Source organism: Armigeres subalbatus, chromosome 3, assembly GCF_024139115.2.
Source record: "Armigeres subalbatus isolate Guangzhou_Male chromosome 3, GZ_Asu_2, whole genome shotgun sequence".
Taxonomy (NCBI): domain Eukaryota; kingdom Metazoa; phylum Arthropoda; class Insecta; order Diptera; family Culicidae; genus Armigeres; species Armigeres subalbatus.
This window is the reverse complement of record NC_085141.1, coordinates 39,060,572-39,075,833: the sequence shown is the minus strand read 5'-3', so window position 1 is coordinate 39,075,833 and position 15,262 is coordinate 39,060,572. Positions and strand designations below refer to the sequence as shown.

At 40.1% G+C, this 15,262-nt stretch overlaps 2 protein-coding genes across 3 annotated transcripts in view; one reads left to right on the top strand and one right to left on the bottom strand.

Moving 5' to 3' along the window:
• Window positions 1-8,669: 8,669 nt before the first annotated feature.
• Window positions 8,670-10,265, bottom strand: LOC134225309 (protein SET). The gene is made up of 2 exons (XM_062705264.1): window positions 9,663-10,265; window positions 8,670-9,484 (listed from the first exon to the last, which is right to left on the bottom strand). The coding sequence occupies exons 1-2, from the start codon at window positions 10,078-10,080 to the stop codon at window positions 9,150-9,152; spliced, it is 753 nt and encodes a 250-aa protein (XP_062561248.1). The 5' UTR covers window positions 10,081-10,265; the 3' UTR covers window positions 8,670-9,149.
• A 1,312-nt stretch (window positions 10,266-11,577) lies between these two features.
• Window positions 11,578-15,262, top strand: part of LOC134224474 (eukaryotic translation initiation factor 2 subunit 3-like) — a 31,055-nt gene continuing 27,370 nt past the window's right edge. The window contains exon 1 of one of the 2 annotated variants that reach the window (XM_062703832.1): window positions 11,578-11,821. In XM_062703832.1, the coding sequence (XP_062559816.1) occupies window positions 11,747-11,821 (75 nt within the window). In that variant the 5' untranslated portion in view covers window positions 11,578-11,746. The remainder of the gene's footprint in view (window positions 11,822-15,262) is intronic. The other variant, XM_062703833.1, reaches the window with a different exon arrangement.

The window sequence follows — 15,262 nt, the reverse complement described above, 5'->3', positions numbered from 1 at the left end:
AGCCTGAACTAAGAACAGTTTGAAGATCTTAGAACATCTGGTTTGGTTATAACTTTGTTGTAAGATATACGCAGGGAGTTGTATGGACATGACTGTTTTTTGTCAGCTTGTGTGCTGGCGTAGTAGACCAATTGATCCAAACTCCAGAAGACTTTGGATAACCTAGAACATCTGGTTTGTTTATGTAGCAACGATGGCGTAGCTTGTCATCTTCTTGGTTCTACTTGTTCTATATATGCTATTGCCAGGGTTTGAAACCGAAGGAGAATGAGAAAACCTCCAAAATCTCTCTTATCATGTCTGTATACACTCTCGATAGGTATAGCATACCGTGAGAGACGTGTTTCGGTAGCTGTTACGATAATGAACTGATTCGAGGGGTTACAACCCATGATAAATTTCTTTTAATAAACCCCAATTGAGGGGGGCGCCGGTTCTGATGATGCATTTCGACTTGTTTTACACAGCTGTACGAAAAAAAATATGGTCCCCAACATAAAATGAGCGAGAACAACGCGTTGTATCAAACCCCATCGGTGGGGGCCGCCTACCCGAATCTGGGATAGATCCGAATCAGTTTTTTTTCCAACTTGTATTATATACTAGTGCGATAGTTTTGTTTTCATGGCTTGTTATGATTCGAAGAGGTTTTTGCCTCTGTTTTATCGTTGTTCGTTATCTATTGAGAGCGATTTCTGCAATCCCTGGCTATTGCTGTCTTCCATTCTGCTGTTTATTGCAAGCATGGGCTAGCTGAACTGGATGAATGCTGTCATCAGAGAAAAAGTAGAATCACTAAAATTTACCACAGCAAGGTATAGCCAACGGAATTCAAAATAATACATAACCGCCATGGGTTGTAGGAAGCCAAGATAAAAGTAGGGACCAGCATGGTACGTGTGGTCAGTGTAACTGCTTAGGCAGTAATGTGATCCGGCTGCCAGTAAGGGAATGAGGGAAGTCTTGCTAGGACTGGCAAGAGCATCGGGGTTAGATAGCTCTGCGGCAACTCAGAATTAGGGGACAAGAAAGTCGTGCTATGTCTGGTAGAAGTGTGGGGGGGGGTGATGTGATGTGTATCTAAATTTAACTAAACTGCACTTTCAGTGCAACTGCTATAAATAAATGTTTATAGCAGAAGGATGATACCGATACCCAACCTAATAAACGGTTAGGCGTTTGTCGGCCTCTTTTGATCGTAAACCTCCAAGCGTTAACACGTATTTCAACGCGCCGAAAACCCTTATTTTACTGTCCTCCGCTGGTGATTAATACTTATCAGTATATAATAGATGCTTCTGCGGTACCTCACAAATAGGAGACGTCTCGACAGTCACCAACCTAAGACTTGGTATCTCTCCGGTGCAAGACGGATGATTACCACACTGATTGAGGACCAACTGGATCCTGAGATGCCAACTCGGGGTACCTCCTGCAAGGTACCTGGCCTACAACTTGTTGGTGGTCTCGCGGCTCAGGTAGTGCACAGGTTGTACATGGAGAGTTGAGGCGCATACCTCCACTTGTGTACGTCATGTGTCGTTTTGGGAGGAGTACGTTTAGTACTGCCTATCCTCCGGAAGTTGGCGGGCAGCGTAGGTCTCGGCCGCTACCACTCAGATTGCCAGCATCTTGCAGCGCAATTGGCGCGCCGAGCAGCAGTCGGATAGCGCCGACTAGTGGGTAGCTAGTCTCGAGGGTGAGGTACCAGCGGGTAGTTGGTTAAGTAGTAGCGGAACTAGTGGGTAGCTAGTTATGAGGTAGAGGAACTAGTGGGTAGCTAGTTGTGATTTGAAGCTAGTGGGTAGCTAGTATGTGGGCGTGCGTAGTAGCACGGACCCCTCCCAGAAGTAATGCCTAAAAAGCTGTTCCGGGGAGACTCAGGGTCTGTGAACAGGGTGGTTTTAGCGGGTCGGCAATAGCTAAACCCCGTTCGCCGGTAGCCCACCGGTGTCTGGATGCAGATTCCCACCCTACTGGAAAAAAAAAAATCCTCCGGAAGTTATACTGGAAGGTAGTCCCAGGAGGATCTGGGCATTAGAAGAGGGGGTAACTCAAGTAACCTTCCGCTAGGGTGGGATTAGTGGGTATAAGTAATAATTCAGGTGTACGTTAGCAGATTCTCTTCATTCTTCCATTAAAAACCCAACTTAATTCACCGAGTAGTGATGCTGCCTTTCTCGCATTTAGCCAAGACACCAACCGTACATGGAGCTAATATAGTTCGATATACCGTCAAACTGGGTGACTTGCAACACTTTTCAAGTTTCTCTCTCAAAAGGATTTATTCATTCTACTAGCACAGGATACTTTTAATGTGTCCTAATATTAGTAATTAGACATAAAATCAGACATATAACAATAATAAAAATATGAAAATAATATCAAAATGATGGGTATTGCAAGCCATCCCTACTGCGGGGTGACTTGAAATACTCCATCGAATTCAATCATAACATGTTTTAGAACAACTTAATCATAGTTTTTTTATTGGACAGAAGCTGTACGACCGTAATCAGTTCAAATTCAATTTTATTGGCATATCGATCTCGATGCTGCGCGTATAGAGGAAGAGAGCAGCGTGTATGCGAAAGCAGATGGGAAAGAAACGGAGTCCGAATGTTATCGCTAGGCAGCGACAAGTGTGAAAATGGTTTGAAAGGTGTTGAAATATGCGAGGGCCATTTGAGAATAATTAAATTATCGAAGCGTTTGCCGTACATCCTTTCTGACGATGGCTCGGGCAGTGAATGAAAGTCACTGTTACCGAGACTGGCAAAAACGGAGGCAACGATACGCATATTTATTATTCGGCTAATACTTAATTAGTTCTAGCGATCGATGTTCTTCATTTGGAGAATCATCGATGGTCGTGTATGGTTTGTACACATTGCACCGAGTCTCTCTCGATGCCACCATATGATGCTATTAGAACCACAATTCTTATTTACGCGCCAAATCATTTCTTATTAATCATAGTGATTTTTCATCCTGGGTCATTCTTCACCACTGTCAATGCAGGGGTCTTACTAGAGGCATTCCTCCCAGCATTCCGATTTTTTTCAACGATTTCAATGGATCGATTGATATTTTGAAATCATCGGTTTGAAAGTGGTTTATGTCGGTTTAAGAATGGTGTGCACCATCACCATTCCCTGGATAGTTGTTTTTAAAACGGTTTTCCATTCTTTCCCCGCCATCCAAATTACCACGATTGTGTTATCGTATATTATATCACTATTTTGAAAAGGCATTTCCGCAGCACGCAGTAAAACATCCACAAGTGTTCGATCTTCTTGGAGATTCAACACTGTTTGACCACCGTAAGTCTTAGTTTTACTGTTTTCTGTATTAGGATAATGTAAAATTGTTGTGCGGGACAAATCGGAAACCAAGCGGCTTCCCGGATAAACAATTTGTTTTTTAACTTCCACCGTTTTTTTTCCTACGAGACGAGCCAGCCTTGGGCTGAAAATCTCTTTAATAAAGATATAAAAAAAAAACTTCTACCGCTGCCTTAATCGAAGTTTTCTTTGAAAAATTAGCATACATGCGAGTTTCTGCAGGTTTCTTGTAGTTTCGCAGCATGATAAAGGAATTCTGTAATAAACTATCGTGTATCAGTTGTTGCCCCGCTAACTAATTAAAAAAAAATATATATGTTTCAAGGACAAACAATTTTATTATTTTATAATTTTTGCGGAATTACATACGTAATTAGGTACTGTAACTGGAGGGGAGATCGGTTTTGGTGAAATTATTTTAATTTTGCTACACGAACTTACGATTTACGACGTTCGACTTTCAATTAACGAAACAGTTTCACAAAATAATACAAAAAAAAAAAACAACAGTGAGTTATATTTTCACCTAAATACCAACTAGGCACAACAAATACAATGTAAACTAGGGATACGTGATGGCATAGGTCGATGTTTGGGTATATTTTTATTGTAGAAAAAACAAAAACTTGTGTAAAACCCAAGTGTTGCAAGTCACCCCGTTTGACGGCAACATTTTCTTATCAACTTCTAAACGCAACGGTCGATTATTACCAAATTCAATAGTGATCAAACTAGGATTTGCCCTCTGTCGAATGCAACTTGTTGCGAGAAAATTGATTGAAGAATATTATATGAAAAGTTGCCTAATGTTTTTCTTAGCTTTTGTACACACACATACACACGGGCAGACAGACATGTGCTGAGTCGATTGGTACATAACACTATAGGTTTTCGAGACTTAGGCCGATACAAATATTTAAAAACAATTATGTCTCCCCCCCCCCTCAGATTTTTTTGCCCAAAAATTATATTTTGAGGGGGCAACAAAATAGAATTCGGATAATTTTGGGAATTTTCAAAACATTCTTTAACAAATCCGAGGAGTTTTAATTTTTTTTTTCATTTTAATATTTATTTTTTATTATCCCCCCTCCCTTGACCTTTCGGAGACCAGTAGGTCATACCTAATGATAATTAAATATTTGAAATGGCCTTATATAAAAAGTTCGTATTTGGAGTAAAATGATAGCCTTTCAGTACAACTTTGTTGTACGAGAAAGGCAAAAACACACACATACACACACATAGGGAAGATCCATTAATTACGTAACGCTAAAATCGGACTTTTTTAACCCCCCCTCCCCCCTATGTCACACTTTTTGTATGAAGCTTCTGAAAATTTTGTATGGATCGTCACACTTCACTCAACCCCCCCTCCCCCCACTAAGCGTTACGTAATTTGTGGACGTTCCCATACTTGCAAATTGTTGAAAAAGTAAAAAAAGGGATGGGTTGTAGGATATCGGCTCTGCAAAGCTAGCGAGCTCTCAATAAACAGAATAAAAAATCATAAGGGTTGTGTACAAGACACGACCGCCCGACGTAAACTACGTGAAACAGTTTGGTGAAATGAAGAATCTAGTGCCATTATCCATGAGTATTACAAAATTGCTCTTATGAAAATTACATTTTAAAAGGAACTAATATATTTATGTAATTAAAACAAATTTATTGAATTCTCGAGTTTTGTATAATATGAGTTGTTTAGTTTTGTTTGTTTAAATTCAATTCATTGTTCTTTTTCGAATTTTTCGAAAAATATTCTAAATGAGCTTAACTAAACTTGGGTATTTCTAAATTTCAATTTATCAGGTTTAATTGCACTTTTTACTGTATTTAACCATTAAAACTTTAGAAATGAGGATAACTACCGTCAAATCACTGAAGACGCACACATGTTTTTGCAAAGACCACGTACTCGTGATTTCGCTACTGACGGCATCATTTCAATTGAACTGTTTCCATCTCCATCTTTCGATTGATTGTTAACAACCCGCCTTCCCAATCACAAGCTGCAACAAAATCAAATAAGATCTTGAGAAAATTTCACCTGGCTGCCACTGATGCCATCCATACGAGTTCATATTTGTAGCATCTCCTCCCGGGGCGCACTCGTGATTCTGTTACGGACGGCAACATTATGGCGTCGCCAAGTGGTTAATTTGCCCTTTGAACAATATTCGCCTCCCCTCTTCCTTTGCATAAGATGGTGGCCCTGAGAAGAACCGATTGACTCGCTCAGGAACTCCGCCGATGCTGGGACCGCTGCCCGCGACATTTCTAATGAAATGCCACGCGCGCGGGGGAGAGCAGTTTTCTTATCATCAATAAAGATGGCTCATTAGTCCCGCCTCTTTGTTGTCCGGTATGGCTGCAAATATTGTGTAACCGTCTCACACTCACCAAAGGGGCGTGGCTACAGATTCAACTTTATTGATTACAAGAAAGCAGGTCTCCCGCGCGCGCGAGTCATTTCGTTCGAGATATCGCGGAGGGCAGACCATGATACCACCTTCGGCATCGGCGGAGCTCCTACCGGAAATTTTATTCCCGGCGATGGTGTGGGTTGCGCGTTCGTCGTCATTAACATTAGCAGTGCTCAGATTAAATTTTCTTGTATGAAGTAGGAGGAATGACGGCATTGGCAGGTTTTGTTCTATTATTGTCAGGGGGTTTTTGTTGGCCATATTTTATGAAATTTGGCCACAATATTCTTTGATATGCAAAGAATGTTTAGGCCAAATTTGAGCATAATTAGTTACAGAATACCCCCCTCACAATAATAGAACAAAACCTGCCAAAGCCGTAATTTCCCCTACTAACGATTGGCTACCATCAATGAAAGTAGCTCTCAAGTCAGAACTTGAGGCGAGATGAATTTTGATCAAAGTAAAATTTAATTGCTTGGTGATGGCAGATTGTTTTCCGTCGGTAGTAGAATCACGAGATCCCGATTCAGAGAAAGCCTTATAATTTTAGTAGAAAGTCATCCATGCGAATACATTTTTGCAGCTTCTCCGTTTGACGCGCGCTCGTGATTCTACGTACATACAGAAAACATACGATGATTCAACTCATCCATGAGTTTTTAGTTGCTGAGTTGGGCTTGATTTGAATCGTCCATGAGTTTTTACCACAACAGACCAAACCACAGGCGTTATCGCTGGAACCGCGCTGGTCCGTTCTCCGTGACATCCAGAATGAAAATGACGCGCGCACGCGAAACATGGGGCTTTTTATACACAGGGAAAACGAAGCCAAAAGGCCCGTACGTTACTGCAATCTGATGTCCGTGTTGGGGATTTATGAACGGAATTGAATTTTTCACCCGGTTTGGAAAGAAATAACATTTCAATAGTTTAACGTTGATAATCAATAGTATCAATAGAATTGGCAAATTGCTGGAGAGTTTCCGAATCTATTGATAAGCAAATCTCGAAAATCCATCGAAAGGTAAAGACGCTATTAGCGTTTGAAATCTTTCCTAATTTCGTGACGGTTTCGAATTTGGAAAGTTCGGTTTAACACCCTGTATCTGAGTCTTCTCCTTAGACGTAGAGTTTACGTCAAAAATGTGCGAGCAAAAAACACGTCCGTACGTGCTGCTGTCTCGATTTGGAATGAGACTGATTGCGCCACGCGCGCGTGGGAGAGCAGTTTCTTATAACCAATAAAGATGGCTCATTAGTCCCGCCTCTTTGTTGTCCGGTATGACTGCAAATATTGTGTAACCGTCAAACACTCACCAAAGGGGCGTGGCTACAGGTTCAACTTTATTGATTACAAGAAAGCAGCTTTTCCGCGCGCGCGAGCCATTTCGCTCGAGATGTCGCGGAGACCAGACCATGGTACCACCTTCGGCATCGGCGGAGCTCCTACCGGAAATTTTATTCCCGGCGATGGTGTGGGTCGCGTGGTCGTCGTTCGCAGCATCAACAGCACTCAGATGGATTTTTCTTGTGTGTCTCTACGATGGCGGCTATGGTGGTGTTTATTTCTGCAACGGTTGCGTCTGAAGTGTCATCAGTGAAACCAGCTCCTAAGCCATAATTTGAGGCGAAACGAATTTTGATCAAAGTTCATATTAATCGCTTGGTGATGGCTGATAGTTTCCGTCGGTGGCGGAATCACGACCGTGCGTCAGGGACGCTACAAAAATTTATTCGAATGGATAGCATCAATACCAGTGAAATTTCCCCTCGAGATTATTATTTTTACTGCTACTTGTTTCAGGTTTAATTTCCATCCAAGTAAAATACTCTTGTGATATTCTGACTATCGAATGGTTGCTGTTGTGTTGGTGATTAGAAATCCGCATGATCTAAAATCTGTCCTTTTCAGGGCATAAAATTTTTCATTGGAGGAATTTGGTTTGACTGAGAGTAAATTCATGATATTGTTGCAATAAATCGGCAGCAGTAACGCAAAAATTCATAAGATTCAATCCATCATTCGACTTCTGCAGAGTAAGTGATTAAAAGTCCATCGAAAGATAAAGACGCTATTAGTGTTTGAAATCTATCCTAATTTCGCGACGGTCTCGAATTTGGAAATTTCCGTTTTACACCATGTATCTGAGTCTTCCCTTTAGACGTAGTTTACGTCAAAAAATTATTTCGACTTAACCTTCCTCCCAAACATAATGGTGGTCCTGAAAAGAACCGATCAATTTCCACTTATGTGCCTCATCAACAGCACGACGTTGATTGCCAGATTCAACGATGCTGTTGGGAACACGGATGAAAAGATGTACTGCTGTTGCCACGACCGCCACCACCACCTGACGAAAAATTTCATCCGCAAAATGACTCATAAATCTCAATCAACGAGCCAAGCCCTCCCGTGCGAACGAAATCTTCTGTTCTCCGTGACATGCAGAATGAAAATGACGCGCGCACGCGAAACACGGGGCTTTTTATACACAGGGAAAACGAAGCAGTGGATCAAAAGGCCCGTACGTTACTGCAATCTGATGTCCGTGTTGGGGATTTAAGAACGGGATTGAATTTTTCACCCGGTTTGGAAAGAAATAACATTTTCAATAGTTTAACGTTGATAATCAATAGTATCAATAGAATTGGCAAATTGCTGGAGAGTTTCCGAATCTATTGATAAGTAAATCTTGAAAATCCATCGAAAGATAAAGACGCTATTAGCGTTTGAAATCTATCCTAATTTCGTGACGGTCTCGAATTTGGAAATTTTGGTTTTACACCCTGTATTTGAGTCTTCCCCTTAGACGTAGTTTACGTCAAAAAAATGGGACTTCGAAGATATTCTAGTTATATGATTGTTTTAGTGATCATCCGGTCTCTTGCTACTACATTTGTTTGTTCCTTAGATCTCAGTTTTAAGTAGTGCTTGTTTATTAGCCGTATATAGTTCATTTGTGGTACCATTTTCATCCAATAATACTTTATATGCTTTGTCTTAATTCCTGTTTCGGTCGCGTTAATCTCCAAACTACATAAGTAGCTATAGTCATCCTTAAATGTTTGATTCGCGTCAATTGTATTTTATAGGGTAATGGGTGCTGCTGTTAAAACACAATATTCTATGGTATTCTATTGCTATAAAACGATTCTGGAGCTGTACTAATTCCAGATCAACGTCAAAGCAATTTTATAACATAATATACGAAATTCTGATCAATCGTGGAATTCTGTTTCACTACATCTAGAATTGGGTCTCTACCATTGAATTTAGTAATAAATAATTGCCTTTATGCTTACCCACGTTGACAGCAAAAGTAGTATAAACTGTTGATCCACAATGATTTCGATCCTCACAAAATAAACTTGCCTCTTAGGCCTCCTCTTCCTCATCTTCGATCTCGTCCTCTTCTTCCTCGCCCTCGCCATCGTCACCAAAGTCTTCTTCACCGCCGTCCTCTTCCGCTTCCGGTTCCACCTCGATGTCCGGCACCAGATAGTACTGGAGCGGATTTGGCCACAGATCGTCCTTGATCAGTTCGGCAATGTCATCGTTAATCGGATCATTATTGTCGGTGAACCAGTCGAAAAATGTTCGATACTCTAGACCGCGCTTCCGCCGGTTAGCCATCGCCTTCTTTGGCAACATCTTGGTCAGATCGCGATCCGGTTTCCACTTGATGGCCGTGCTGGTTGAAACAGGAGATTCTAGAAGTGAACGATATTCGAATTCAAATATTAGTTCACTACATCTTTCTTGCTTTAATTAAATTATGGATACAATAGACTTATAATTTAGTATTGATTCATTGATTTTATAATTATAATTAAGATATCCGATATTTTTTATCCTTTTCATCTTCAGATTTTGATTCTCATAACTTACCGCCACTTGTGCCCAGATTGAACTCCTTTGTCAGTACTTTGTTTTCGAAATACGGATTCTCGTCAAAGTAAAAGTGAATGCGATAGCCGCTCTTGATGTCCTCAAATTCCTCCACCTCTAGTTTCTCCATGAACTGCAAACACTCTTCTTCCTCTTCCTCGAGGATACCGGATATCTGCGGATGGTTCACGATGGCCGTCACCCAGAAACTCGGAATGCGCTTGATGATTTCGTTTCGCTTCTGAAAGTGGGGCTTCCGCAGTCCGTTGTACTTTTGCTCGACTTTGAGGATTTCCTCGCTGGCTTTCTCGTTGAGGGCATCGATTTCGTTTTGGCAGCTGTCGATTGCCTCCAACGCTTCCGATTCGTCCTCAAGCGCGTCGTCGGATTTTTTCACTTTTTTCGCGATCGAAGCCATTTTCAACCCAAACGGGATACTTGCGGACAACAATGAAGCCGGTTAAAAGATGCTCTTTTGATTTCTAATGAATAACACAATTAAAATTCTCACTTATTTAAAAAATGCCGGCAATTTTTTTATATATATTTTGGGCAAGGAAGCAGAAAATGCGAATTTCTGTTCGCTAAAAATGACAGGAGTCAAGCTGCGTAACCGCTACCGGTTGGGCAGGGGTGTACATAAATTTAGTGAAGGGATATGAATGTAAATATTAAACTTGTGAACGCAACCGAAACTTTGCCTGCTTGTCAAGCCCCGAACACAATATTGACGATTGCACGAGCCAAAAACTCCATATAAAAAATTGTAAACATTGCCATCATGAAACTTCACTCCCTATTTGAACACGGATAAAAACAATTGTCTTGCGTGACGTCATGATGTAATGGTTCATATACTTTTATTTAGAGGCCTTGATAAGAGAAACGCGGATAGAAAATGTGGCACTGCCAACACTGCAGCCAAAATTCTTCATATGGAAGAACAACACATATGGCAGGGGGGGAGTAAGCCTGTCATCCACGAACAAATCAAGCCTACCTAAGATGTATTATCCGGGCCTCGCCGCTTGGGAAAGGCGGGCCACCCTGGGCCACCCCGCTTGGCAAGTGTAACATTTTTCGAGCTGGAATCTTGTAGGATATTGGTTAACCTGCACTAGTGCTGACTAACGAAAAAATTGTGGGATTGTTTATTTACATTTGCTTCATACTACATGCAGAGGAGGCGCGATGCACCGCATATTACCCCCCTGACATATGGTTTATCTAGGTCAAATTTTACACACCTTTATTTAGGGTCTGTCTCATTTGGAGAATTAAACTTAAAAGTGACAGTTCGAAAATTAAAAAATCACCCTGTTATAAGAATGGCTGGTGCTACCGAGCAATTCCAATAGGACATCGATGGAAAATGATTCGATATCTGTCAAAAGTAATCTTGATCTGCTAGCAGGGTTTTTCGATAATTATTGAAATGTCACTTTTAAGTTTAATATCAGTTTGATTCTCCAAATGAGACAGACCCTTAATGTGTTCACATCACATGACAATAAAATCCCATAAACGAAGCAATTGCATTTCATAACCTATCATTGATTTGCATATATTATTGATAACGAAATGTAAAATGCATTAAAATTTGTTCATTCATAAATGGCGTTAAATCGAATTTAGCCATTTTCAGTATTTGAGCCGATGTTTGGTTGCTTGACAGGTCTCTTGCTCGATTGGCTGCTGTTTTTTGACGGTTCGATTGGCGGCTCATGCCAATCCGCGTTTCTCTTATCAAGACCTCTATACTTTTATTCTTTTTTCACTTTTCTCAGCGTATGCACGCGGCGTAGAAAACACGCACGTGTGCATTGATCCTGAAAAGAAGCACGTTCACGACTGCCAACCGGTTTCGAACTCGAACTGTCAAGCGGGAACCGAGCGCGGTGAAGCCGCACTGACAGGTAGACGAACGCGAAGAACGGGCGCAAAGAAGATCAAGAAGTCCTTTCAAAGTGAGTCAAATTGGCAACACATTCGTCGCGCAGGGTGCCTGTAGTGCTTTTTCGATAGAAATTAGTGAATTTATCGGTCGAAAATAACAACCAGCAAGTGTACGCGAAACTATCGAAATGTCTTCAGGTGAACAGCAAACGCAGGCCACCACCGGCCAACCACATCTGCAGAAACAGGACCTTTCGCAGCTGGTAAGTGTTGCAGTGAAATTTTGGTATGGTACGGGTCCGGGGCGTAGTGAAAGTCCGAGCTTAGTTTTCTACCCAGCGCGAAAGAAAAAGTGCCAACATGCCACAAAATTCCGGTTTTTCGAAGCGTATTTTTGTTGAGAAACCATTAATAAATGGCACTGGCGCCGTTTTATAAACTCAGAGGTTTGCATTGTACCAATTTTAAAGGTAAATCGAGGATTTGATTACTCTTGCCTGGAAGGAAGCTGATGCAACGACGGCAAGTCTGCTTCTTATTTCTAGGTTAGAATTCCATTCCCCTCGGTTTTATGCTTCGGATCTTTTGATGATGGTTGGGCGCCGTTGATGTTGATGATGATTAAATTACAATTAGGTGTAAGCGGTGTAAGGTTCATATTCACCAGTCATATTTGTTTACAATTTGAAATTGAGCTATAAACGTCGTCAATCTATTTTTACCATAAATAGGAAATTGTAAAACATTTGAATAAACATTTTTTAAATTGTCATCATGGTAGATTATTTATTAAATTGTTTATATGATAACGACAAGCCAAAAGTGCGACAAACCGTCCAATAATAAAAAAATTTCGTTGATCATACATATTTGAATATTTTTCTGTTTTTTATTCCTTATGTTTATATTAAACTATCAGTACACTTTTTGTCATAATGACAAATATTTCTAGACCAACATTTGAAGAGGGCGTCCAGCCAAAATTAATTCTTTCCGATTGTCTATGTACCTATATTAGAGTGGGGCGCAATTGTATGGAAAAACGTAAACTTCATCCAATCAAGTGAGATGAAGGTTTTTCTGAATCGTTTTGGGACCCCAATCAACTGTGCGAAATATGGGCTCGATTGGTCCTCGTTTTCCGCATCGCGTTTTAACGTTATATGAAGATTAGTATGGGAAACGTACTTTTTTTCATTTTTGCTCTTAACGGATTCAATTTATTGTCAATCACGTGACTCAATACGTTGGCATATAGTCTGAAACATGCCGAAAGACTTTGCTGAACAAGGCACAGGTACGTAGTTGGAAGGTCTACAACAAAATGTTATTACACTTCTAAAATACATACAAGAAATCAATGTGATGGTTATCGGAGAGCAAGACCCATCTTCCTTCTTATCGGAATTTTCATTTTGTAAAACCAATAAAAACTGAATAACTCCCATTAGCACAAAGATCAACAATTTTGAAATAGCACTCAGTTAAATTATTCCCTCCCCTCGGATATGTGATCTTGGGTGCGATGGGTGGGCTTACGTCATTAGCGCTGAGATGGCAACCAAAGACATATCCTGTCGTGATGGTATCACAGGTTGACTATTTTTGTTTGGTGCCGCGTCAAATATCTGGTATTGGCGCACTGATTTAACGCATGTGCATGTGATCTAACGGACATCGTGTCTTGGAGCCTTGAATGGTAGTGTAATCAGGCACAGGCCTTTTTCATCAGTGATAATGATGTGAGGTCTCTTCTTTTTGGCAATACTTCTCTTATGCGTTCCCTGTGACGATGAGTGAAACTAGCTAGATAGGTTGAAAAAAATGTGTTCAAGTTTATCGAAATTCGTAGGGAATGGACTGTTGGATTCACTGAGTAGAAATTTATTCAAAACTAGGAACGGGGCGCTATCTTATTTTGTTCTGTTTCAATTTAAAGAATCGTAATAAAAAATACCATATATTATATGACAATCTTATGACGGCTTCATTCTCGATAATGTTTACTAATAGATAAGGAATACTGTGAGGCCGTCTTCAGTGCCTCGTACATGATTCGACTACTAAGTCCACGCCGACTAAAATAAAAACCGTCCGTTATGACGGTTTATTGATAACTAACTTATGTATTACTACAAATATGGCTCAATAAAGTATAACAATACAATGTTTTTTTACTGGGAGAGGGGTGACTTAGTGGTCATTCCATTTCCACATGGAAGACTTCCATGGCGGTATCGGCCACAGCTACCAACGCTCCCGGAAGGACGATACGCCGTAGTGAATTCTTCAGACGTTCAGCACACCGAACGCAATATGGACAGAACAATCCGCTTGATGCTTGTTGTATTTCTTTTAATAATGTTTATCATTTGTATGACTTCTATATTAGCAGATATGGTTTTCTAGTCGCGAATTAGCATTTAAGGAAGGACGGGGTAAGATCGCTACCCGGGCAAGATGAGCACCCCTTAATTTTACCGATATTGTGCTTTTTTCTCTCCAAATAACCATGCACACTGTTAGACTACAGTCCAACAAAAAACTTGACACTGAAAAAATATTATAAAAATAAAATGAATCTAAAATACAGATAAATTAGCAAAAATTGGTGAAAACTAGGGTTTTATTATAAGAAATCAGCATTAGAAAATAAAGTCTTTAAGCACATAGGGGGAAAGACGGCTTTGGCAGGTTTTGTTCTATTATTGGAAGGGGAGCTTTTGTCGACCAAATTCTATGAAATGTGGCCACAATATTCTTTGATATGCAAAGAATGTTTAGGCCAAATTTGAGCCTAGTCAGTCATAAAAAACCCCCCTACCAATAATAGAACAAAACCTGCCAAAGCCGTCATTCCCCCTAAACATTTTTTAATGAAAATCTTGACCAAGCACACATATTATATGTCTCCAAAGAAAGTGGTTACCTCCAATACATTTTTCAAAACAATATCTTCCACATAATGTACATATTCACATATGAGTTTTCACAACAAAATATTTTGCCTAATATGGCCAATACGCATTAACAGCTTTCACTTTTTGTTTACATTGGCGCTCTAATACATTTCAGTAAGAAAACATGATTTTTGGAAGCGTGCTCTTCTTGCCCTGTAGCGATGCTCATCTTGCCCCGTAGTTTATTTGAACCAGTCAAAAAGAGAGTTTTAGTTAAGTCACATTTATCTGGATTACCGTTGTTTTCAAAATTCGCGTTCTAGACAAGATGTTAGATAAGATGCAACAAAAAAGAACTGTCGTATTGCAATATGCAAAGACATGCTTGCTGAAAAGATATTAAGTGTCTTTCTTAGGGTGCTCATCTTGCCCCATCCTACCCTACACTGCTAAAAAAGTTTACACATAAAAGACTTTAAAGTATGCTCTTTTGAATATAAAGTATTCAAATATGACTTCAAAGTACGCTCTTTCGTGGGAGAATGGGACTACACACAAAAAGGAATAAATATTATGCACAATTATGACTATGTTTTATTCACAAATGATTAACTTTCATACATAAAAATAGGAAAAATGTGTAAAACTTATGCCTTTTAAGCATCAAATTTTACTCCTTTTGTGGGTAGTCCCATTCTCCCGCAAAAGAACACACTTCTCCACAAAAGAGCATACTTTCAGTTTTGCGTGTAAGTATTAGTCTAAATTCTAGTTCCAATTTTTTGTTATGCAACTTTTCTGCTC

Excerpts from the sequence above, each read along its gene's own strand:
- LOC134225309 (XM_062705264.1), bottom strand. The coding sequence starts at position 10,080 with ATGGCTTCGATCGCGAAAAAAGTGAAAAAATCCGACGACGCGCTTGAG. Across the intron at positions 9,485-9,662 it reads CAATCTGGGCACAAGTGGCG|AATCTCCTGTTTCAACCAGC; the intron begins GTAAGTTATGAG and ends GTTCACTTCTAG.